Source organism: Otolemur garnettii, unplaced genomic scaffold (genome assembly GCF_000181295.1).
Source record: "Otolemur garnettii isolate 467f Iridium unplaced genomic scaffold, OtoGar3 scaffold00005, whole genome shotgun sequence".
In the NCBI taxonomy this organism is placed as follows: domain Eukaryota; kingdom Metazoa; phylum Chordata; class Mammalia; order Primates; family Galagidae; genus Otolemur; species Otolemur garnettii.
The window spans coordinates 23,390,507-23,416,015 of NW_003852400.1; the positions used below are offsets into that span (position 1 = coordinate 23,390,507).

A 25,509-nucleotide genomic window follows, 5' to 3' on the forward strand; every position below is an offset into this window, starting at 1 on the left:
AAAAAAAAAAAAAGACTTCTGTGAGACGGAGGAAGCTGTGAGTTGCTGCTTGGATTCTGCCATTCAGAATCAATGGCAAATTCATAAACCTGGAATTTGGACAGTGACCATGAGGGCAATCTTCTTGCCCCACACCACACCTCCATTTCCTTCTATCACGTAACTGCCCTAAACTCAATACCCAGCTGCCCCCAAATAAATAAATTGTTCAAGTTCTTTACCCTCAGCTGCTGCATACCCATTGACTTGGGATTTCAGAGTTCTTCATCCTCCAGAAGCTCTCACTCCCTGGGTCTTGTCTGAAGCATTATTGACTGGGGCCCATCCATCCTAGGAAGAAGGAGGCTGTGTCCCTGTGGACAGGCGGTGGTTCTCTCAGCTCATTGCTCTGCAGGAGCTGCAGATGTCAGGATTGGGGAAAGAACTCCAACAGCTTGAAGCCTTTGCTGGGAAGCAGCAATCAGGAACTAGGAGGCTCCTCAGGGGCCAGAAAATGTTTTTCTGACTATGGGGTTTACGAGAAAGGGCACATGCATGAGTAGGCTGTGTGAGGGGTGAAGTCCTCCATCCTCAGGACCCCAGAGGTATCCTTCTGGCCTTGGTCTTTAACCCGCGTTCACACCCAAAGGGAATACCACCATTCACAAGCACAAGAAAGAAGTATGGGCTTAGTGTCATCCAGTCATCACAGTGGCAGGCGTCCATCTGCAGGGAATGGCTGAGTCAGATACACCACAGACCAGGGCTCTCAGCCTTGGCACTTTCAGCGTTTTGGCCAGGTTGAGACTCTGCTGTGGACAAGTGTCTGTGCATCACAGGCTATTTAGCAGCATGTCTGTCCTCACCAGGAGCAAATTCCCCCAGATGTGATAACCAGACTGTCTCTAGATACTGACAAATGTCCCCTAGTAGGCAAAACCCTCTAGGCCACGAATCAGATCTATAGGGAAACTCTGAGGATTTCAGATATGCTGCCATTTCTCAGAAAGATTTAATAACATTCTGTTAGGAGTCTCTGAGAAAATGATAGGAAATGTTCACTTCATGTCAAAACCCAAGAAGCATGTATAAGCATCCATTTCTGTGAGATACTCAGGTGAATTCTAAACACAGCAACCAAACCTCATTTATCTAGACGTGAATGTCTTGAGCCAAATGAATGAAAATTTTTGCCATATGGAAAATCTGAAGATAAGTAATATTCTAAATATACTCATAGAAATTCACATCAACCCTGTCCTAAAATGTGCATTAAAGAGCTTATCTATTAATTCAATGCACAAACATATTCAGTCTCTACTCTGGTCCAGGCATTTGACCAAGTATCAGAAATAAGGGATAAATAAACATGATTACAGCTCTTTAGTACTTTAGATAGAGCATAGCGGAGGCAGGTGATCATCAATTACAAATGCTAAATGACGGGGTTACTCTACATAGAGGAGAAACAGCTAAATAAAACTAAGAGGTAAAGAAAAGTATCCCAGCAAGGTGAGATTGAAGCTAAGAAGCGTTTTGAAGGATGAGTAGGAGCTAACTGGATAAAGAAGCAAGCAAGCACAGACACTCGGGGAGCAATGTGTACGAAGCTTACCTACAAGAGGCTCTGAGTGCATGAACGAAGGGGTCATGTGACACAGAGGAATGAAATAATGGGAGAGACTCAAAGCCGGATCCAGCAGGACTTTGCTGAGGAGCCTGAAGCCACGATGGAGGTGCATCGGCAGAGCTTTAGCAGGGGAAAGACAAGCCATTTGGATGCTCCTTCCAGCAACATTGGAAGAGCTCAGACTACCATCTGACAGTCCAGCACAGTAATTCAGGTAGAAATTGATAGAGACCTAAATCAAGGCCATGGCAGTAGGATAAGGAGAAGGAAGGAGGGAGAAGACCTTTCAGAGATTAAGAAGGGCAAATCTATGAACTGATTGCACGTGGTGACTTGTCATAGAGGGGGCATTTCTGATGTGTCTCGGGCTTCTAGCTTATATGATTTAGTGTCTGGTTTCTACTCCCAAAGATAACAGAATCCAGAAAGAAGATCAATTTGGGGAGAGGACAATGAGGCAGCAGGGTAGAGTGGTTCAAACCTTGCATTCTAAAATTAGCCCTGGGTTTGTATACCAGTTTTTTGCTATTTATCAACTACTTCACCTTTCTGAGACTCACGTAACTTTTTTTAAGCCTTAATTTCTTCACCTGTTAAATGAGGTAATTGTGGAGAAGAACAATGCCTAGCACTTAGTAAGTGCTCAGTAAATGTTACCCACAGTGTGAAGACTGCCTCTCTGGAGTTAAGCAATGCAGGATCTCCGAGCCCAGGCAGCCGGACCGCAACCCTGGTGCTCCTAACCATTTCAATATGCTGCCTCCTTGGAGCAATTGCATCTAATTTAAATGGTTAAATATAGACTTCCTTAAGGGGAGTGGTACAATATAAGGATAACCAACTTGGCAAAGGCTAGATCACAAGAGATCTTATCTGGCAGGCTAGGGGGTTTGGCCTTTTTCCTATGTGAAGAGTGAGGAAATTCTGGGGTTTTAAGCAAGGGCGTGGTTTGTGTCAATTTTCATTTTAGAATGATGATGTCTACAGGAAGGGATGGATTAAAACTACAGGAAGACAATGGCAGAAAAGGGTCCACCAGCCCTCCTTCTTCTGTGTCCCTCCTAAGAACACTCAGCTGACAAACTGAATATGCTGCTTCCAAGTGATTGAGAACTAAAATAGTGATAGAAACTTGAGAGGTTTCAGTACTATCAGCGAGCAATGGCCGTGCTGTTGGTCCCCCAGGTGCAGATCATGTAGCCCCCAAAGGTTCTACTTCTCCTTAAAAGCTGGATAGTCAACATGGTACAAGGCAGGGAAGGAAATGCCTTCACGTAAGCGTGTGAGCAGCTCTGCCTGTGGGACCATGGTAGGTTCCTACCCAGATACTAAAGCCTATTTGTCTAGACCTGTTTGAGTGATGTGGTCTAATTAGCCTGTCCAACAAAGAAACTTAAAATTTTAATGGTGCACAGTTGTGCTTGCAAACTTCTCTCTGCCAAGCCTGAGCTCTAGAAGTGAGGATTTGATGGACCACAATGACTTGGCCAGAAGCCATGGGGATGCTTTAATAACTTTGTATAATCTAATGACGTCATTCAAACAGAGAAATTTGGATTAGAGAAAGGAATAAATAAATGATGTAGCAGCAATCTCCACAGGCGAAGATTGCTGAGCATGTCAGGTAATCCCCTGCCTAGATGCAGTTCTGCTTCCAATCTCATTGGAACTGAAGCTTGTCTTTGTCTCCATGACAGTGTTGCTGCCATGGCATGGGTAGAGAAAGAGTCAGTGGGTCTGAGGTCGGATCCCAGCTCTGCCATCAGCTGGCTATCGGAGCATAGGGGCCCTCAACTCTAGGGCTGGTAGCAGCTCATCTACTCAGTGAAAACACTGGCCTAGGTGATGAAGGGGGAGAAAGAGGAGAAGAAAGATGGAAGAAAGAGAAATGACCTTGTTTATGAACTAATTTTCTGAACATCATGCTATGTGGTTTACACACTGGATCCTTAAATCTCCTGTCGATTTCCAGCTATATGTTTTCATGATTCTATATCTTTATGATTTTCTCAGCTGTATGTGTATATTCTACGTTTATGTGAAAGCACTAGGAATACTATGGAACAGCAGAAGATGAGGACAAAGCCTGCCTATGCAATACATAGGAGATAAAATTTTGAAACCTTGAGGCTGACCCTACAGTGGCCGGGGGCAGGGAATGAGATTGGTTCACGTGGTAGAAAAAGATCTATCTGGCTTGACCTCCCTTATGTCCCACATGGTGGTATTTCTGTTTCTTTCTCCTGGGCTGGGCCACCTGAAGACTGCATTATGGCCAGGGCTGAAGCTGGAATTGTGTTTAAAATGGAGTTTGATTTGGAATTTGAGGAATGGTGGGGTCTAAACAAGGCGATAGAGGGGGAAACGCAGAGTATCATTCCAAAAGGAGGAAGGGGCACGCAGGAATATGTAATTATAAGTCCAATTATAAACAGGCTGAAGCCTGTTTGGTTCATGGCCACCAGATGATACTTACTTTAAATCTAGTTGTTTCCTTGCTCTTCCTGCTCCCTCGCCTGGCTCCTGAGCTATGGATCGCACAGCCTCCTGCCTTTCTACAACGCTCCTCCCTGGCTCCCGTCCCACGTGGCGTTTCCTCCCTAGCCCTTGAATGTGTGCTTATCCTCTGCTGACTTCATACCTTCCTTCATGATATACCACAAGTAAGCGGTCCCCTTGGGGGCCAGACATTGGGCTGAGAGCTGGGAGTCCAGACACAAGTCATTATCTAATTTATTTCCCTATATGCATTTGCCTTTAAAGAGAGAAATGTAGGGTGTGATGGTTGCCCAGAGTTTCTAAGCCAGATGGTGTAGCAACACCCTCTCCTCTGCCCACCCTACACATCCTTATAGCCAAGCTTATACCTGCAGTAAGCCTGGCTTCATCCAAATGCCCTGTCCTGTGACCCCTAACTTATACCCTCTCTCTAGTCTCAGCAGGACTAAGCAACTGTCTCACACAACTTGACATCTTATTTCATGTTCTGTTGTTGGAACTGTGTCAGCTGCATTGGGCTCCTTATCCCCAATCCTCCCACACCCCAGGGATAGCCACCTCTGTGGGGCTTCCCAGCCCTCTGTTTCTATGACGATTACTCACTAGAATGCCTTCCTTCTCTTTCCTGTTGCATAACCTTGTTCCTACCTTGTACGTTTTTGTGGCTGAGTGGCCCACTGGGCACCAAGAAGCTGTAATCATTATCCCAACTTCACCATCTTAGTAACTAACACACAGCCCTTTACCACTGGAAAAGCATCTCTCTATCCATTCTCTCAGTGTTACACACAACAATTCTATTATGTAAGAAGCACCCCTGAATTACGGATGAGGACACAGGTCTTAAAGAAGCTAAGGGACTAACCTTTTGCTTATCATCTAACAAAAGGTAATGAATAATACCACACTCCTCTATGCTATCTCTAGGAATGAGATATGTAGATAATTTATCTACTGCAAAATATCTGATGGGGAAACTGTCCTCCTGAGTCATGGCACTCACTGCTAATAACCTCAGGATCCTGAAAACCCTCTTTGAACAACAGTTGAACAATATTGATTTCCAGTCTGCTGCTCAACAGAGCCCAGTGCTTCAAACAGCAAACGTGCATGGCCCTGTTCATCCTGGTATTTAAGACCTTCCATTATTTCCCCTACTGACCTCCCTGCCATTCACTGTTGACATCTTTCCATGGTTACATATTCCTGCGTGCCCCTTCCTCCTTTTGGAATGATACTCTGCGTTTCCCCCCTATCGCCTTGTTTAGACCCCACCATTCCTCAAATTCCAAATCAAACTCCATTTTAAAAAATCCACTTTTGTGTCTTCTCTCTCTTCCCACCCTCTCCCTGCATCCCTATTAACCCCCACAGCACATCTCCAAGCACTCTCTCCTCTGATGTGGATATTTACGTACAGGTCATTTCCCTCCTCAAATGCCAAGCTCTTTGAGTTCAAACACCTTTTTTGATCCACTTCCGTGGCTCCCAAAAGGCTTAGCTTATGCACTGAATATACCAGGTTCTCAGAACAAGAGTCCAATTATAATGAATAGAAGAATTATTATTAAAGTAGGCAATTTAGGTTGGATGAGGACACCCAGTGTAAAACTGAAATAGCTGAGAACAGGCAAAAACTTCATGACTGCGTGCTCTAACCACTAGACTATTTTTCTATTCCAAATCGGACAATAGTGGTGATGATTTTTGTTGCTACGGTTTCATTTCACCAAGCCTTTGAAGTGAAATCTCTCCCAGCACTGTTGAGGTTGTTCGTTTCTTCGGAGGGCTATTCAATAGAAAGTTACCGACTCTCCGCTGAAGGGCTGCTCACGGTGTTTTCTGGAGATTCAGATTCTTTTGACCAACCTGCTGTTTCAACAGCTTGAAAAATAAAGGAAAGAATCATGTCTGTCTAGACTGACCAGAAAGTAAAAACAAGGGGCACTTTGAAATCTGTGAATCTGACCACAACTGAGAGTTGTACTCAGTCCAAGTAACTGGAAAATCAGTTTCTTGGATTAGACAAATGCTTTCCTTAAGACTCCCAAACTGCTAGCTTTCTTCTTTTATAATTGATAGAAAATTATTACATTGACAGACAAGGGACTTCATATTTGAGCCAATGGGAAAACTTGACGTTGAAACCAGGGGAAATAACTTAGCCACGAATAGAGTTGTTAATGGCAGGATAAAAGCAAACAAATGTGCTAATGATCTTCCCTGAGAATCAGACTGTGATGAATTTTGATGTATTCCCAGACGGAAAATATAGCACTCTCTCTGGGTTGGAGATTGGACATTTGAACAAGAAAAGGTTGAAATGGAAGTCAGCAAGAAATGCTCAGAAGATCTCATTTCCCTTCTCTGGAGAATAAGAATGCCAAAGAGATAGTTAACTCCCATTTTAAGACCCAGATCTGTGGGGCTGTAAGCTTCCATGACGAGGTGGGGGTGGGTGGGTCCTCATTGCCATCCCTGGGTCTGCCTTTGCTTTGCTCACTGATAGAATCGCAGGGGGTTGGAGGTGGGGGGGGGAGCGGAGAATCCCTATTCACCTTGAGGTCTCTTGTGCATTCAATCATCTTATCACCCAACAAATTCTTATTGTGGAATTCTCATCTTAGTGGTGGGAGACAGAAAATAAACACATGCAGAAATAACTTTCATAAAATCAGATAGTGATCAGTACTGTGAAATTAAAAACAAAATCTGTCTGAAGGAAAAACAAATGCCATGTTCAAGGCAAGAAAGTGATGGGATGGAAGCATCATGGAAGTGGCAAAGCCATCTGGGAGCACAGCTGAAAACAAGGCTGCAGCCATATTCCATCAAATAGATGTAGCTTTATTATGTAGGTTGGCAGAGGGATGGCCTTATGTGAACATTTGAACGAGGATCCTATAAAAGTCATGGAGAAAGATATGCAAATATTTTGATAAAGAGTGTTCCAGGTAGAGGAAATATCAGCAGCAAAAGCTGTAAGGTGCAAAAGTTCTTGGCAAGACCAGGAAAAGTGCAGGAAGCTAGCTCGGGTGAGGCAGAGTCAACAAGCAGGAGGGTGGTGGTCTACATATTAGGAGACAGAGCCAGACCCATGCTGTGGACGTGGCCTAGTGCTGCAAAAGACACAACTCTCTAGGGAAGACCTCCCTGCATCAGGTGGGGACATGTGTTTAACTGCACATGGATTAAACAGCAGCCCACTTGCCACTTGCCACAGGAACTACAGCTGAAACTGGAATAGACCAGGAAAGAGAGGCTGGATTCTATTTGATCAAGCCTATTTGGAAGCCTTGTTTCAGCTGTGCTCAGAAACAGCTTTGCCACCTCCACGTTTCCATCCCCCTGGATGTGCTTATTCTCATCCCCAAACCCACTGAGACATCTCCATTCTTCACAGCCGGGCACAAGCCGTGTGGCACCAGTGTGGGCACAGTCAAAACAGAACGGAATAATTTGGAACCTCAAAAACTTGGGTTCAAAAACCTGCCTCTGTAATTTAGTAGCTAGCTGACTTTGGGCAATTTATTTAACCTCTATGAGCCTCAATTTTGTCATCAATAATAATAAAATGGGTTTTAATGTATAAAGTAATTAAAGTATTGCCGTTATCCAAGAAAGGGTTAGAATCTGGTAGAGAAGAAAACTCATAAACATACAGAGGTGTGTTCTACTTACAATTAATATATAGCAGTAGATAAAGAATGATAAATGTCATAATTTTAAACAATAATTCTTTGGTTGTATGAAAAAATTGTAAGAGATGCACAACTGAAGTGCTATGAGAGGTTAAATGAAGAAGAAATTCCCTCCAAAAAGGTAGAACAGAAAAGATTTGGAGAAGTGTTGGCAGGGGGGCAGTCATTAGAATCAAGTCTTGAGCATATCTGGGTTTTACATAGGAGGAAGATTAGAAAGTACTGGAAGCCGCCTGGAATACCAGGTACACTCCTACCCTTGTGCGTTTGCCAGGCTCGTGAGGGCAGGCGTTTTTGCCTGTTTTGTTCATTGCTGTATGTTCAGCCCTCAGAATAGCGCAGAGCGCATAGAAGGTGCTCACATTTTGTAAACGGATGGGAGGAAGAGGCTGGGTGCGGTGCTCACACCTGGAATCCTAGCACTCTGGGAGGCCGAGGTGGGGGGATTGCCTGAGCTCACAGTTTGAGACTAGCCTGAGCCAGAGCAAGACCTCATCTCTAAAACTAGCTGGGCGTTGTGGCGGGTGCCTGTAGTCCCAGCTACTCGGGAGGCTGAGGCAAGACAATTGAATCACTTGAGCCCAAGAGTTTGAGGTTACTGTGAGCTATGACACCATAGCACTCTACCAAGAGTGACAAAGTGAGACTCTGTCTCCAAAAAAGAAAAAGGATGGAAGAAGAGAATCCAGCTGAGGGGAAAGCGGGGGAAGCATGAACCAAAAGGAAGATGGAAAAGTGGAAGGTGGGAACTTGTGCAGGCACAGTATTAGTGCAGGGGGACTGCTGTACGTGGGGGTGTGTGGGGGGGTGAAGAAAGTAGAGAAGATTTATACAAGAAGCACATGTTGGAAACAGACCTTAGAAAATGTGAAGTCTAGCCCAAGGGACTCAGCTTTTACTATGCTTGTTATAAAAACCATCAAAGGGTTCCACTGGGAAATTGACACCAACAAGTTCTGTTTTAAGATCGCCTTGATGGGGTTGCGCGTGGCAAGAGTCAGGATAGAGAGAGGCCGGAAGTCAGAAAACCAGCCAGGTGCCGCCTTGACCAGAGAGAAGGAGGTGGAAGGTGGAGAGGATAAAGGGGGACGTGCAGAGAAGAGCATCCAGAGAAACAGAATTAACAAGATTTGATCCTGCTAATAAGAGGAATGCCAGTGAACGCGTAACAGTGGGATGACCCACGCCTGCAGTGGTTGGTGGGACAGCTGCTCAGACATTACCAGTTGGAGTTGATGGGTCTTAGGAGCAGAAGATATCACATGTGAGTCTCTTCTTAGGAACAATTTCTTCACAGGGAAAATATAATGTTCCTAAATGGTTTCTATTGATTTTATCTGTTGTTCACTCATTAACGTAACACAATAACTGTTTTATTTTCTGATATCCTTGAGGTCTGCCTTCCTTTAGGAAATATCTATAGTCACTGCTCAAAGTTAAATATCATAACATCTCTATCCTGTGACTCCAGTTTTCTTTTTTATAAGGAGGCTTCCAAGAAGAACTACAGATTTGCACATTAGGAAGAGAAAGTAGATAGCAGAATATGAAGTGTCCAAAAGGGATTTAAGTCTAACAAAGAAAAAGAAGGGTCCTCCTCCTTTTCCAGGCAGCCCAGAATTGCATTTGCAAGTGTTGTGAATGTTCTTCCATCTGTGTGTGTGGAGACAGCTAAACAAATAGGGCTGCCAAGGACAGCCATAGAGACTGAGTCTGCACAACTCCAGGAGGCTCTGTTCCCGTCCAGCACGATGGTGGTGCTGCTCTCTGGAGCTGTGCCCTGAGATGGTCCTGCTTAAATGAATACAGAGGAGAGGACTCACTTGGGACTGGCTCTGCTCTTTTAAAATGTCCCACCTTCCTAAATCCCATAAAAACTGTAATTTCTCATTATAGACTAACTTGTTTGGGTCACTGTTCTAGTTGATCAGTGTGGATTAGTTTGTCCAACTATTTTGTGGCTGAAAGATTCCATCTGTGAAATCTTGGGCAACAGGGGTCTGAAAAGACTAAAATAGGGAATCCCAGGGGAAGGGAGACAGGTTCTAATAATTAACTTGGCCTATTTCACACACAGTTCAGTCAAGGGTGTCTCTGCTCTGAGCGATGCAGGAGAATTAACTGCAAATTAATTAATTGCACTTGCAAATTGATTATGTTGTAGTCAGTTGGTTACAGGTGTTAAATACTGAACTCATCTAGGGAAAAGGGAGCCCTGAAACATTACTGAGGAAAATTTATAGAAATAGATCCACAAGCCTTCCTACTCCCCAAACATCAGACGCTGCAGCTGTCCAGTCTCTTTCCCCAATGTCTCTGAAGAGGGCATTGCTCACCCCTTGTCTCTGGCCTTCCACACAAGCTGACAGATCCATGTGAACTCAATTCCCTGCATAATATATGTCAGTGCAGTTACAAGTTTCAGAAACAGCTGCTTAAAAAGTGCTATTCTCTGGCTTCCTCTCTCATTTTGAATATTTTCTTTCATTTCCTCCCATTTGCAATGCCTTGGGTGATGTTCCATCAGGAAGTAAACTTTCCAAGTACTGTCATGTTAGAGCCTTGGGAGAGAACTGATGTGGCCTAGAGTGTTAACAGGAGCGCTCTGTATGATGAGAAATGTATGTTTTCTTTACTCTGGCCAGATTTTTCTAGACCAGAAAGTGAAGGTTTTTTAAATATTAGCATGTAGTATATTTAACAAAGTGCTTACTGAAAATCCCACAAAATATGTCTTTCCTGCATATTTTTAAAGCACAGAGGCGCTCACCTTGGTTTGTGTAAGCATTCAGCAGTGCATGTTATACTTTATTTTGGCTGCTGTGGGTGGCTCTCTCCAGACTCCTGGCACAGTTGCCAAGCTGTACACAAAGTTGGTCTAAGGATAGGGTGACTTGCATGAGTTCTGTACGAGATCACTCGCTGTCTGCTGTACAAATAGGTGTCTAAATTCACAGTCTCATTCTCCACACCCACAGGCAATTAAACCAGCCAAGTCCATGTTCTCATCATCTATTGCTCAAACTATTGGCAATAGCATCTTTTCACTGTCCCTGAGTCCAATCTTGCCTATTCCCCTCCAGCCTACATGTTCTTAAACACAGTCAGAACTCATCTCTTGTATTTTCAAAAACCTCTGGTTTCTCTGCAGAGCTGGTTGGCAACAATCACTCTCAGAATCTGCACAATGGGCTGGCTGGGAAAGAGATAGTGTGGTTTCAAATGCTACCAATGTCTTGCATTTTAGCATCACCAATGTCTTGGATTTCTTTCAAAATTTCACATAATAATTATGCACTTGATATGATTTATTTTGATTAAAAGTGGGACACTTGTCCCTAGGAAGAATTCTAAACTTCTTGCTCTGCCATTCAAGGCCCTACAATGGTGTGGTACAGCACTAACTTCCAGAACAATTCCCTATTTTGATATTGCTAGTCTTTGTACTTGACATTGATGGTACTGACAAGAGCAGGTCCTTGAGGGACGTTTAGTCTGGTTGTAGAAATGGATGCATACACCCAATTTCAAGTGGTCTGAGATAGGTGACCATAGAGATATGTACAAGATGGATAATGGCATAGCAGAGGGGATTAGGAAGTATTAAAGTTGCTGGAGTTGCTCATAAAGGGCAGTAAGACAGAGGTGGATTCAAGACACATTGTGGAGGTGGAAGTGGCAGGACTTAAAGACCCCTGTCTTATGAGGCCCTGATGAACAGGAGGAGTTGAAGGTGGTACTCAGGGATCCAGCTGCTATCCTGTATGAACAGCGCCACCACCAGGCAGGGTGGAGAATGCAGTCCAAGGAGACCTCAGCAGAAGGTCGGAGCTCTGCCTCGAGCATGTGCAGTGTGAGGGGCCTGCGAGACGTTCAGGGTGGATGTCTAGTACAAAGTCTGGAGCCTAGGAGGGGGATATCTGTGCTCAAGATACCAGTTTGTGGGTGAAAGTGGAAGGAATAGGTGTAAGCTAGCCAGAGTGCACATATGATGTAAGAAAGGATGAGATAGAAATGCAATAAATGTCTTCAAGTAATTTTTTAAAATCTAAAATAGACTTTGAAAGATTGTGTTTTTCTATCAAAAATCTTAAAATACAGTAGAACTCTCATAGTTAACCACTTCCCTACATGGACACCTCTGTAAGCGGACCTAATTTTCAGAGACCAGACATGTACCACATGTGTGTATTGGGACAGCACCCACCACTCTGTATGACCACCTTTGTGTGTTGACCAGATTGTTACAGTTCCTTGGGTGGTCAATTTACAGAGATTCTACTGTGTTTTACAAGAAGAATTACTGTCTGAAATATCTATATATGGACTTGTATAAAAATGGCTAGGGCACTTGTTCGTAAGTTGAGAAAGACACATCCAAGAAAACAAAAACAAAACAAAACATGTCTTTATATCTCTTCAAGTCTGCTCACTGACAGTGGTGCAGTAGTAAGCTTGACTTTGGATTGTCTCTATGTCCTTGTGACCCTTTTACATCCTGGAAGCCAGTTTCTAATCACTTCATAAGCCACAACTTAGGTTATCATTTCTGACATTTGCAATTTTTCACCTTAGAACGGATGATGTGTTGTAGTTTAATGAGCAATAATCGTCTTGTAGTGTTATACGAAGTAATTGTGCATCTTTCCATTGTTGGACCGTTCAATTCAAAGTCATGTGCTAATTGCCCTGTGCCTCCCCCTTTTTGGCAGCAGCAAGAGGCCTTTGGAGTCAAGAAGGCTGCAGTGAGATGCCCCTTTCTGCTCCCTGCCCCCATTCTCCACCTGACCCAGACCTAGCAGTCTTCCCAAGGTAGCAGATGAAGGAGCTGCAGCCCTCTAATGAAAAGCCAGGAGCGAAGCAGCAAAGGCTCTGGCAGGAGCTCAGCCCTTCTTATCCGGAGATTTTGCAAGCACCAAGAGGGTTAGGGAAAGCGAGAACCCAGTGGCCTTGTAAAACGCAAGCCCCTCTTTTCACAGAGGGCCGCCTTGTGTCACAGAGGGTTCTGGTTGTGAGCAGCAGTCATCAACTCCAGTGGGACTTCTTGGAAGGAAATCTGGTGCTGACACCACCTCTAGTGGGATTTAGTGAAAGGAAATCTGGTCCTCACAGAATCAACAGGAGGCAGAGAAATGGGCTTAAAAAAAGATAAAGACCAAGGGCCCTGCAACCCTCTGGCCAGGGTGTTAGGCCTTGAGTGCTCCTTCTGCATTTTGCCCCAAACGATCCTTTCTGTTTCCTCAGCTCCAAGGATCCAAGTTAGAAGCAACCAGTTTGATATTGAGATCCTGCCTGTGTCCTGCTCACCAGGAGATGGACAGCAGGAAAATATCTCCTCTCAGGCTTTGGGAGGGAAAAGACACATTGGCATATCATCTACGCAGAATTACTGCAAGGAAGAATATGCCCCAAGCCCCAGATAGCAAGGGGTTTTGATGTTTCCAAACAGTGCCAAAAGTTCCACTGCACTCTTTTTCAAATACCTCCAACTTGTAAAGCCATCAGAGCAAGTCAACAATCAGAGGACTGTGGCATATTAAAACTGGCCACACCAGCTTCATTCTGAACCCTGAATTAGTAGAGGAAACTAACACTTCTGGAGTGCATGCAAAGAGTCAGGCCTTGTGCTAAGTGTTTTTTATGTGTGGCTGCATAACATGCAATTATTCATTCAATCTGAGACCTCTAGAAAATCTTAAAGATGAGGGCAGTGGCTACCAAAGATTTCTCCAACCAGGGAAAATGGATGTGGCGACTGGAGATGGCAGAATATGGGAGCTAAATAAAATAATGTGTCTAAAAGATGTCATTGTTTTGAAATGAGCCCCGTGGAGTGACAGGTAATTAACTTCTGCCACTAGTTTAATTTCTTGTGTGTACCCAAATACAGGAAACCATACATGGGTGGTAATTTTTTTTTTCCTCCAATCTCAGAGGAAATGTAACCGGGTATGAACTGGTGGCACAACTCATATATCAGTGGTCTGTAGTGGGTCTACATAAATCCTTTTCTTGAAAGTTATTTAACTGTTTTGAAAATGGTTTCAACAGAAGTAATTCCAATTGCACCAGAAAGGAAACCAGAGTCTTAAAGAAAAATATACTCTCTTTGCCGAGCAAGGCAAACCTATCAGTATGCAGAGAAACAAACCAGTCTCTTGTGTTTTATTTCCTTAACAAATCCACTGAAACACTTACTTTATGTCTTTAAAAGGCGGATAGACAAAGAATTCTGTGGCCGCTAAAAATTAATCCCTTCAACTGGTTTGTAGTCACTTTAGAAGGGCAGGTACTATTTTTTAACCTTCCTTGTTACTCTCGGCATCGCACTCTGGGACTTTGCACACACTATCAACACAATTCATAGTTTTCGTGTTTTTAGTTTTTAAACTGATCAAAAACATATTCTCTGGGGAAGAATTTTCCATGTAAGGAATGAGATAACCCACTATTTCCCCACATGCATCTATGCATAAACTAGCACACTGAATCTCTAACCTCTCCCTTTTTATAGCCAAACGTTTCACAGAATAATATTTTTTCAATAAGCTCCCAGTGGCATTTTTGGTCATGATGTTTCTTTTTTGACTCTTCCAAGAATTAATGTTTAAAATAAAACCCCTTATATCTGTGAAAGATGAGAAGTTGAAACTATTTAAAGCTGACTAATTCAGTCCTTTGGTAAAAAGCACCTTCAGTTTTGAGAAGGAGAAACTGTGAACGAGCAAACTCGTTGGCTCTAATGAAAGCACAATTGTGATCCATAGTCAGCACAACTGATAATGAATGGATTCAGACCTCAATCCATTACACCTCTCGGGTGCTCAGAAGAGACAAAGTATCTATTCATTATGAGACTGTTTCCCCAGGGTCTTCACACAACTCACTCCCTTAACTCCTTTAAGGTTTTGCTCAGCTTGTCACCTCCGTGGGCCTTTCCTGACCACTGTATTTTAAATGGAGACTCTCTCTCCCCTGACCAGCATGCCTAATCCCGCTTTCCAATTTAAATTTGCCCCATAGCTCTTGTGTGACACAGAATATATGTTGTTTATTAGTTTGTGGTTTCTGGTTTGTGGAATGGAAGCTTCCTGAGCACAGAGATTCTTGTGTCTGTCTGTCTTGTTCCCTGTTGTAAATCGAGCACCTGGCACATAGTAGGTGCTCAGATGGTATTTGTTCTATGCTAAGACAACATTTGTTTGAAGATTTCTGTTTAAGTATATTCCCAACTATCTTGATGGTTTAAAAAGCAATTTCACATTGCCGGGCATGGTGGCTCACGCCTATAATCCCAGCACTGTGGGAGGCTGAGGTGGGAGGATTGCTTGAGCTCAGGAGTTCTGGCTTGTCTGAGCAAGAGTGAGACCCCAACTCATGAATAAAATGGAAAAACTCAGCCAGGCACTGCAGCGGGCACCTGAGTCTGAGGTTGCAGTGAGCTATGACACCATTTCACTCTGCTCAGGGCATAGGGTTGAACTCTGTCTTGACAAAAAAAAGCAATTTCACATCAATTATTTCATCTGAGTTATCCTTACCACCACATGTTTTATGGAAGAATAATTATCCCAATCCAGCAGATAAAAAAAAAAAAAAAATCTCAAAGAGTTTCTATAAAATGTACAAAAATCCAAGGGCCAGGAAGTGCTAGACTGCAGCCCAGAAGCTAGATCAGTGACTTGCCTTGAAATGCTGCCTTCACCCAATTGTGAGTCTTTCTGGCTGGAGGAATTCATGCTTCCCGTCGAGCATTCCTGGCCAGGTCTCAGAGCAATGGATTCCAGAATGAAAATAAGAACAGAATTTGGATGTAGCATATATACTCTTGATAAATAAAATAATTCATTATGTACATCTAACTTTTGCTCAACCGAACCTACATTGGCTTATCTCCTGAAAGTGGAAGAGTGATCTATGTTGAGATGTCCACATCAACTGTCCCCCCTTAGAGCTCTTCCTTACACTGGAACTGAACATTTCACCTGATTCTTCTTCAGCCCTTTCTCCATGGCATGCTGTGGTTCTGGAGAGAGTTCAAGTGGAGGTAAAGATCACAGAGCCCAAGCAGGGAGAACAAGATAGAACCTGGAGCTTGACATAATTGGGAGTTTCACTGGGGGAAATTACTGTCTCCTCATCTATAAAACTGGGCAATAGTACTTAAGTTCTGATATGTAGATTAGATTACGCAGGCAAAGCATTCATCCCTACTTTAGGTATTATTGTATATCTCCTGTACCCTTGCTACTAAATTGTACAATCTTAGAAGGAAATGCACCGTATGGCTTTATTAGTTTCCTAGAGCTGCCATAGCAAAGTACCACAAACTGGTGGTTTATACAACAGATATTTGTATCTCGGAGTTCTGGAGGCTGGCAGTCTGAGATCAAGATGTCTGCAGGCTTGGTTCCTCCTGAGGGCTGTGCAGAAGCACCTGTTAGTGCTATGCCTTAGCTTCAGGTGGTTGGTGCTCTCTGGCCTGTGGAGGTGATCACCCTGATCTTTTCCTTCTCCACATGGTGTTCTCCTTATGTGCATGTGTGTGTCTACACTCATGTTTCCCCTTTTCATAAAACACATCAGTCCTATTGGATTAGGTGCCCACCCCCACTCGGGTAGATCCTCCTCCTTTAAACTAATTCCATCTACAATGACTCTATTTTCAAATCAGGTCACATTTGAAGATACAGGGGGTTAAGGTTTTGATGCATAAATTTTGAGGACACAGTTCAACCCGTAATGCTGGCCTTATCACCTGTGTATTGGAGGTTGTATTATTCCTGAACTTAATTGTCAAGGCATGGCTGCTAAATCCATTAGATTTAAAGAAATATCTCTAGAAGATTCAGAAATGGAGCCACTTTCCAACAACTGAGAGGCCTTTTGAAAACTGCCTTTCCATCTGAGATTTGTCAAAAGAAGAAACTTCTCTCCAGCTCTTTCCTCACTGGGCTTTGCATTATCCTTGATCGGGAGTGTACATGTTTATCATGTTAAGGTGGATTTTTTTTTTTTTTTTTGAGACAGGCTTTCACTCTTGCCTGGGTAAATTGCATGGCATCACCATAGCTCATTGCAACCTCCTGGGCTCAAGTGATCCTCCCACTGGCTTAGCCTCCCAAGTAGCTAGGATTACAAGCATGTACTACCACTCTCAGCTCATTTTTCTATTTTTTATAGAGACAAAGTTTCACTGTGTTGCTCAGGCTGGTCTTGAATTCCTCCTGGTCTTAAGCAATCCTCTTGCCTCAGCCTCCCAAAGGGCTAGGGAGCCATAAGCCATCACACCAGCCAAAGTGGTTATTTTTTTCAGGACTTCCCAATGGAACTTTATGTGGGTAGCTAATGGTAATATCTTTACACATGGGTAAGAACTTAGATGTGCTATTTATAACTTAGTATTTTTAAGATTTATTTCTTTACAAATCTGTGTAGCAATGTTCCTTTCAAAAGTGCAACTTTTAATCTCATAAATGTGATCTCAGAGTTCGTGTATAATTCTCTTTAAAAGCATTCTACAATCTTCCTGATACGCATATAGTGTGGTTATAAAGTAATAGTTTGGGTTCTCAATCTACATGCATACATACTGAGTATCACATTTCCATGAAAATTCACACTTTTAAAATTTTAATATCTAAATTGCAATGCTATACTTTTACACATTCTTTTTTTTTTTTATCAAATCATACCTGTATACATTAATGCAATTATGGGGTACAATTACACATTCCTATTTTAATTGATATCCTTTCTATAAATTGCTTGCTTAATATAGTCAGCACTTTGGAGGTTGCTTTTTAAGCCCTACATATTTATTTGGGCATTCAAGTACTCATTACGCATTATGCATTTATAATGTGTTCTCTAAGTGGTTGGTGCTGAAATTCTGAGTTGATGAATCTTAGAATTTATTGTGATCAGAATGGAACTATCTATAGAGCTTGAGATTTTACCACATATTTGTTGAGTGAATGAACATATGGGGTAGAGGGAGAGGTGAAGCCATTTCTTTTAAACGCCATTTGAACCAATGAAATCAATAACCTCCAGTGAATATCATAGTGTATTCAAAAACTATAAAGATAAATATTACATTTTTCTATCACTATATTATTTTCTATAAGTTGGATTTTCTCGTGACACCTTGACTCTCTCCTAAATCTTCTCCATTGTGCCTGATGATTTCAAGCACTCTGTAATGGAAGGGGCGTCTAAGAAAGGCAAGCTGAGAGAAGAGAGAAAATGAGCAACATTTGCATAGGGCAGCAAGGGCACTACAACATCTGGCAGTGGTAGCTGACTGGGCCCACTTGTTAGTGCTCATTAAATTCACATTAATGCAGGGAGGGTTCTGAATGTGTAAATCCCATTTCTGGTGGGTCGCTTTCTCGCAGACCAATGGCATTGACTTTGGGGACTGTACCCTGGTTGTTTCCTTGCCAATGGCATTTGACCTGGGGTCAGACCTGTATTTAACCCGTTCCTGTAGGTCAAAAACAAATTAATTTGGTGAGAATTAAATTGGAAATAAGTCATCTGTACAGCAGGTGTCCCCTGTGGAAAATGTGCTCCAGGTGGAAACATTTTAAGATCTGTTCCTGGTCCATCTCTGAAGAAGCTTCAGAGGTCAAGGAGGCAATTCTAAGACATCCCACATGGTGAGGGCCTGGACATGGATGTAGCAGGTGCCCACTCGGGGCGGTTTTCGCGGCAGTTTAGGGAGAATTTCAAAGAGGCCCCTTTTGGAGATAATTTATTCATATATTCATAACCATTTATCTTGGGCATTCGTCGTGGACTGATTTACTTAGAAGTTGCCCTAAATGATTAGAACTTTACCCTTTACCCTTACCTCCCACTATCAACCAAAGACTTTGATTTGAAGGAAAAAATTTGCATTTTTCTCATTCTTTTTTCTAGAGGATGAGGAAGATGAGGAAATGGTGGAACCCAAAGTCGGCCATGATTCAGAACTGGAAAACCAAGATAAAAAACAGGAGGTGAAGGAAGGTATGGTGTGGGAGATGAAGTGAGTAATTATTTTGTTGTTTTCCTTGCTTCTACCCATGTCAGGGACTATAGAGGTAGGTAAAACTTAAATTTACATCCCCTGTGTGGAAGGTTTTCTAGGATTGTTCAATACATTAATATGTAACAACATAAACCGCAAACTCCAAACCAAGAGTTATTTCTAAACTGATAGAAGCAAGTAAAACACAAACCATCTGCAATTTCAGTAACAAACTCTGGTCGCAACTCCAGTAAAATCATTACCAAATAGTGATAAAAGAAGATACTTGTTATCAATCGTTCTATGTTCTCTCATTCCCTCCACTAAATATTTTCAATGATAACAGTAAAAGAAAGGATTAGATACAATTATTTATTTTGTCAGTAAATGCTAAAGTGTTTACATGTGATCTACATAGAAACCTTGACAGTGATCATTGCCATTAACTGTGCTGTTAGAAGTTCTTTTCCACACCTTTATAAAGAGGAAGAAGCTCTTTATGTGTTCTGGTAGAGGTAGAGCCTAACATTTATTACAGGTCACTATGCGTTGGGCTCTCCTCTAACACGAGATAGAGTACAGATATCTAACACAAGGAGAGGTCAGATATCTACTCCTCAATACATCCTTTTGAAGCAGATACTTATATTATTCCTATTTTATAGATAGATATTAGGAAGAGAGAGGTTTAAAAAGTTACCCAAGGATATATAATTTATAAGTACATGAGCCAAGACTTAGAAATGAATCCAAAGCCTGTATATTTAATCACTACAATGCCATCCTCATGTGATAGCCCTGGATGAGGAAGTAAATGGGGGGAGGGGAAAAAGAAAGAGAAGGAAGTGGGGGGGGGATACTGCAGAGGACGTTGTCTTACAAATCTGATTTCGTACTACTTTGAGATTCTCAGCCCATTGGGACAAAGGAGAATTTTGAAATTGTCTTTCTATTGTCAGAGGGAGCATAGGACCTGAGAAGGGAGTGTAGATTTTAGAAGTTCTTCCATCTATCCTATGGAGTGTTCCAAATATAGGTCAATCTAATTCTAACTAGAAGCTCATTTGATTTGTAAATTGTGAAGTGGCTCTGGCACGGTACGTGACACATAATCAGCACTGGAGACTTTGGTAGGAACTGGTACATATTGATCCCATGTACTCACTTCAACCCCCTGTACTCTGGTGAGAAAATAAGAGTACCTGCGGGGCAGTGCCTGTGGCTCAAGGAGTAGGGCACCAGCCCCATATACCAGGGCTGGAGGGTTCAAGCCTGGCCCTGGCCAAAACTGCAAAAAAAAGAAGAAAAGAAAAGAAAAGAAAATTAGAATACCAGGGATTCCTATTACCATGGCATCCATATCATACAGATAAATTACATGTGAGAGTTTGAAAGGCTTCATGTTGAGGATCATTTGAAGTGTGTGTGTGTATTTAATTTTATTTTTAATTTGTTTTGTGCTATCTCAGATATGTAAAAGCCAGTATAGAATAATGATAGAAAAAGAGGCAGAGACTCTGGAGCCATACCACCTGGGATCCCATCTTGCCTCAGTCACTTATCAGCTGTGTGATCACTACTGATTACCTTAGGTGTAACTTTTCCTTACCTTTCTGGCAGAGATAATATCTACCTCCTAAAGTTTTTTTTTTTTTTAAGACTCAGCAGGGCTAGTATGGAATAATACTTGGCACAAAGTATGTGCTATCTCAGGGTAGGTTTTGTGTGTCTTGGCATGAACTCCCAGAGTCTGCTGAATTATTATCAATAGTCTTGCCTGGGAGTCCCTGGGTCTCTAACCAGGCTCCATCCCTAATGGGATGATGGATGCCTCTGGGTCGACCAATTCTCTGGCATGGGCTTTGCCATAGCCCATAGCTTTGGAATGGGAAAATGGTTACCTAGGGCTTAGCTGACTTGACAGAAATTGTGAAAATATCAAAAGTGACGGAAGCCAAGTCCCTTTGGAGAACTATCATTAAGGGCCCTATTTCTGTCACTATACGTGATCTGAGGCATTGGGTTCAACTGCTGTCAGAGTCTGAGGTATAAGTGGGGGCAGAAAGAAGATTTAGCATCTTTACAAGTGGCATCCAGAAAAGACACAGGGTTGTTTTTTTCTGGGAGAGTCTAAATAGATTGGATGGAAGAGATTCAACGTTTAAACTTCTACTAAAAACATCTAGTTTTAAAAAGCTGGTGAAGAGAATGTCATTATCACAGGTGTAGCAAGAGACAAAATAGTCAGGATCCATCAAAATACTCTATTTTAACTTTTATAAAATATCCTTAAAATATGCCTGGTGATAGGAGCCAGGGTAGGTTTTGTGAGTCTCGGCATGAACTCCCTGTCACTACCACCCCCAACCCAACCTCCAAACCATCTTCTCTGGCAAAGCAAAGCAACTTCCTTCTTAATTTCTGAGCAAAAACACCCTTCAGTTTAAACTGTTACTCGTGCTTCATGGAATTGATTAAAGTCACGTTAAAAGTCAAAATGAAGTTTCAAAGAACATTTCCTGTGACCGCTGTACCGTGTGTGCCTTATTTTCCATTAATGGCTTTTCTGCAAATTAGCACGTAATGGGTTAAAAGCATGTTTATGTTGGCATCAAACTCCCTGGCTTCTTTTTTTTTTTTTCAGCAAGACAGTATTTTGCAAACTTTTGAAAGAATCTCTAGCAGATATAATGGTGGCGCCATTCGCACGGCTGCATAGGAGTTAGGGCTGTGTCAGCACTTCCATTATGAACCCTGCGTTTCAGGGATTTATTACTCAGCCATAAAAATTTGCTCTGGGCTGAAACTTGACATACACAGTTTCAAACCAGGAAACACATTTTTGAGAAATCTATTTGGCCTTTTTTTTTTTTTTTTTTGAAGTGAAGAAATAAAGAAAAAGTGGTGAGACGGAGATGGGGAAAACCATCAGTGCTCACTAGCTTTTGACATTTTTGCCCCAGTGATATCAAAATGCATTAAACAGCAAAGAAATATAGTTTTACTTTCTTTTTTTTTCCTGCAATACAGTAGGAAAAAACAGTGAGTATATTTTAGCAATTTCTACATGTCGGTGTCCTAGCATCTTCATGTTTAGAGATTCAAAACAACAGAATCAGGAACCTAACTCTTGTAAATATCAATTAACTCACAAACCTCCCATTAACTTCAGGGAGGGATGTTCTTCACTGTGAGTTTGGTTTGGTTTTCTTGCTGCTGCTTGTGAACTGATTTTATTGTAAAATTCTCCTGAGAACCACGGTCGCTATTTAACCCGATGTTTTTCCTGGCCATGTAGGTTTGTTAATTTTTTTGTCTTTTAGATATTCTTGAAAAATATTTTTAAATTTAACTTTCATGTTGAAATTTCAAGTTGCATCACTGAAACAGGAAAGACATTTCTGAATTGAATAATTTTAAAATAACTTTTAGCCTAAAAATAAGATATTTAAATAATTCAATAAAAGTTACAAATGTTATTATGAATTTTATATCTTACACAGGAAAAAATCCCAAGAACCCTAGAAACCAAAAGTAGTATGTGGTAAATAGAATAAATTAAACAGAGATGGACAAAGTACATATTAAGATCAATAAGAACAGTCGAGAAAACACAGCAAATAAAAATGATCATCTTGAAAGATAATTTTAAAAGTATTTTTTCTTATGTAAAGCTAAGAGAAATTAATGTTTCTATAATAAAAAGAATAAAAAGTGGATCCTAAATAAAATTTATTTTAGATTTTAATTTTATAGGCCACAGAGGTAGCCTAAATTTTGAATTTTATAAATTCAGTACATTTCTTTCAAAGCTAAACATAACTTGGTAAATTTTGGTAAACTCAAAAATTATCTTATAATTTAAATATGTAAGTTATAACCGTGTGTTATACTTTTCACAAATAATTTTTTTTAAGAGCACTTTAGATGCATAAAGTATTAGCTGTCACTTCTTGGCAGAAACAGTCCATGTTTTGTGTTACAAAAACAAGCAAACAAAACATTTTCCATAATAGCATTTTTGCTTATAAGAAAATTAAAATATCATCAGTGCCCATGTTTTGTTCTGCTACACTTTTTAGTCTTAATTTTATGCTGTGAACTTATTAAAAGTAAATTCGTTAGGAAAAAGCTGCAGAAACACTTATTTCAGGGAGAATTTGGGTATATATGGAGTAAAGCAATTCTGATCCTATTTGCTTTATTCCTATACTTTGAACTTTCTGGATTCCATTAATCAATCAATTTTCTTTCACGAAATGTCTGGAGAGGTTTGTGTCGCTGAATATAGGTTGTATTTCCAGGATACTCCATTATGTTTTCATTATATTATAACAGCACTTATCAATTGAAAGATTTTTAAGTAGGGGAAGTTTTTTTTCTTATATCAAAAGTAAGTATACCCCTACTTAACTCCTAAGTTGAATATTGTTTATGACTTTTTAAAAGTACTCATCTGCACATGCATCTGATTATTGTGTGCTAACAAATCATGTCATTTGATCCCTGTTAGACATCAAAGCTTAATATAAAATATATCCTTTGTTTGCTTCAGTAGCAACTTAATTTCAAGCCAAATACTGTATTGTCAAACATAATATCTGGAGAGGCTACTGCTTCACCTACCTGAACTTGGCCTCTGCAAGCACACTTTGATCAGCCCTTTATGTTTCTCTTAAAGAAGAAGTCGTGTGTCTTGAAAGCTGAGATCAAAGTGACAATAAGCTACGGGGAAGAAAAAAAAATCACAGGGAATTACATAGATACTATTTTTTAGTCAAGGTAATGGACCTGTAAGGAAAGATACAGGTGAAACAGAAGTGGCTCCAGAAGATAAACAGAAACTAGAAATATTTTGATATCATTTGAAGAAAAAGAATGAAGGGGGAAAGATCCTACTTCTTTGCTTAATTTCAAATGTGTCTCAAATCATCCATTAACAATGACCAAGGCTGAGTGAGTCTTTTTAAAATAAGACAGTCTTCTTGGCCCGTATTATCCTTGTTTTGTGAAGTTTATTTTTCAATGTATTAATAACATATTAACAAAAACCAATGGATTTAACATTGTATAGGGTTTTTTTCCTCCCCTTTTGCCTAATTCCATCTAGTAGTATTCTTGAGTGAGATAATTCAGGTATTTCACTTATGGGAGCTTTAGAAAGTAGACTATGAAATTACTACTTAATTACTAATTAGTAAATGCTTAACTATTTGCACAATAGATTTATTTTTCACTCGTAAACCAGACTTAAATTTTAGGCATCATTATCTGCATTTTGTAGATAAAACTGCTACTCAGAGAACGTCAAAGAATTTGTTAAAGAATCACACCTAGCAGATAACAGGGTGCATGTTTGATTCCAGGCTGGTTTGGTAAAGTTCCTCATGTTATTTATGGCCTTCACCTATTCCCCAGTGTCTGTCCAAAGTCTGAGTATACACATAGCCCACCTCACTGATTCTCAAGTTAGTGTCTGGGCAAACTGCTTAGTAAAAGTTGATAAGGGTCCTTCAAAAGTTCCAGTACACCATGGCATATTTAGGGCTCTGGAATAGGCAGCAAAAAACGTATTTCTAGCTGTATTTAGGGTTGCTAGAAGCCATGGGGTGGAATCTGTTTGGAGAGCATCTGCTGCAGCGGCTGCATCGACATAATATACCTGGCGAGCATTTCTCAGAGTGTCAGCCGCTACATCTGAATCACTCTCGTTTCTGTGAATAGAGATGCTCAAGTCCTTCCAGACACCCTGCGTGTTGGTGGGGAGCAGGGATGGGGATGTTAGAAGGAGAGAAATGTTCCATCCCACGACTCTGCAGAAGGGCTTCTGGACAGTTCAGATTCCTTAGGATAGTGGCTTTAAGACATCATCCATCAAATCGGATAACACTTCCATAAAACCTTCTGATACAGTGATTGTACGTAAAAATCTTTGACCACATGGCCAGGTAGAAATGGTTCTTGGTTATTGGGATGGTTGTGGAAGTGTCTGTAAAACTCTGGGGATAAATGATTCCACCAAGGACCCCACCTGTGATTGTAATTCAATGCCCGCCTCTTGTAGGTTTAACTTTAGGAGCTTCTGTCCTACTGAAAGAGTAATCAATCAAACAATTATTGAAGGTTCTCATCACCAGAGTTGAACTACAGATCCTGAAGAACCACAGAGGTTCAGCAGACAGTTTCTACCCTTGAGGGTTTTTCAGTCTGGGGAGGTTCCTAATCCCTTCCTTCTAGTTTTATGTAAAACCTGTTCTAAAGGAATGGTTTATGTTGTTACTGAACGGTGACTGTAAGGGGGGATAACTTTCAGAAACTATGACACACTGCTACTTGATCTCTCTTTTTCTTATTTTTGTATCTTCAAATTTAGTTTGATAAAATTAATCATGCTAGAAAATTAAGGCATAAAAACAATTGTGAGGTGTTTTGTAGAAGCATTTATTTGTTCTATGTGTTTGTTTAAAAGCAGAAGATATCTGGAGTGATGGCAGGTTTGGAAGGACATATTTCAGCTTTTTAATAAAATCTATGTAACAGTCAACCTTCCCAACTAACCATCTAAAATAAAATGAATTTATGCAGTAAAAAAAGAAAAGGTACCATGTGGATTGTGTTATAGAGGGTTCTTAATTATTTAATAATGCCAGCTTAGTAATAGTGCAACTGTGTGTATAAATACA

General features: G+C 41.1%; 1 protein-coding gene across 3 annotated transcripts in view; it reads left to right on the plus strand.

Annotated features, from left to right (window-relative positions):
• DYNC1I1 (dynein cytoplasmic 1 intermediate chain 1) overlaps positions 1 to 25,509 on the plus strand; it is a 321,862-nt gene that overhangs the window by 181,721 nt on the left and 114,632 nt on the right. For all 3 annotated transcript variants that reach the window (XM_003782687.3, XM_023519229.1, XM_023519232.1), the window contains one exon: positions 18,736 to 18,825. In XM_003782687.3, coding sequence (XP_003782735.1) covers positions 18,736 to 18,825 — 90 coding nt within the window. The remainder of the gene's footprint in view (positions 1 to 18,735; positions 18,826 to 25,509) is intronic.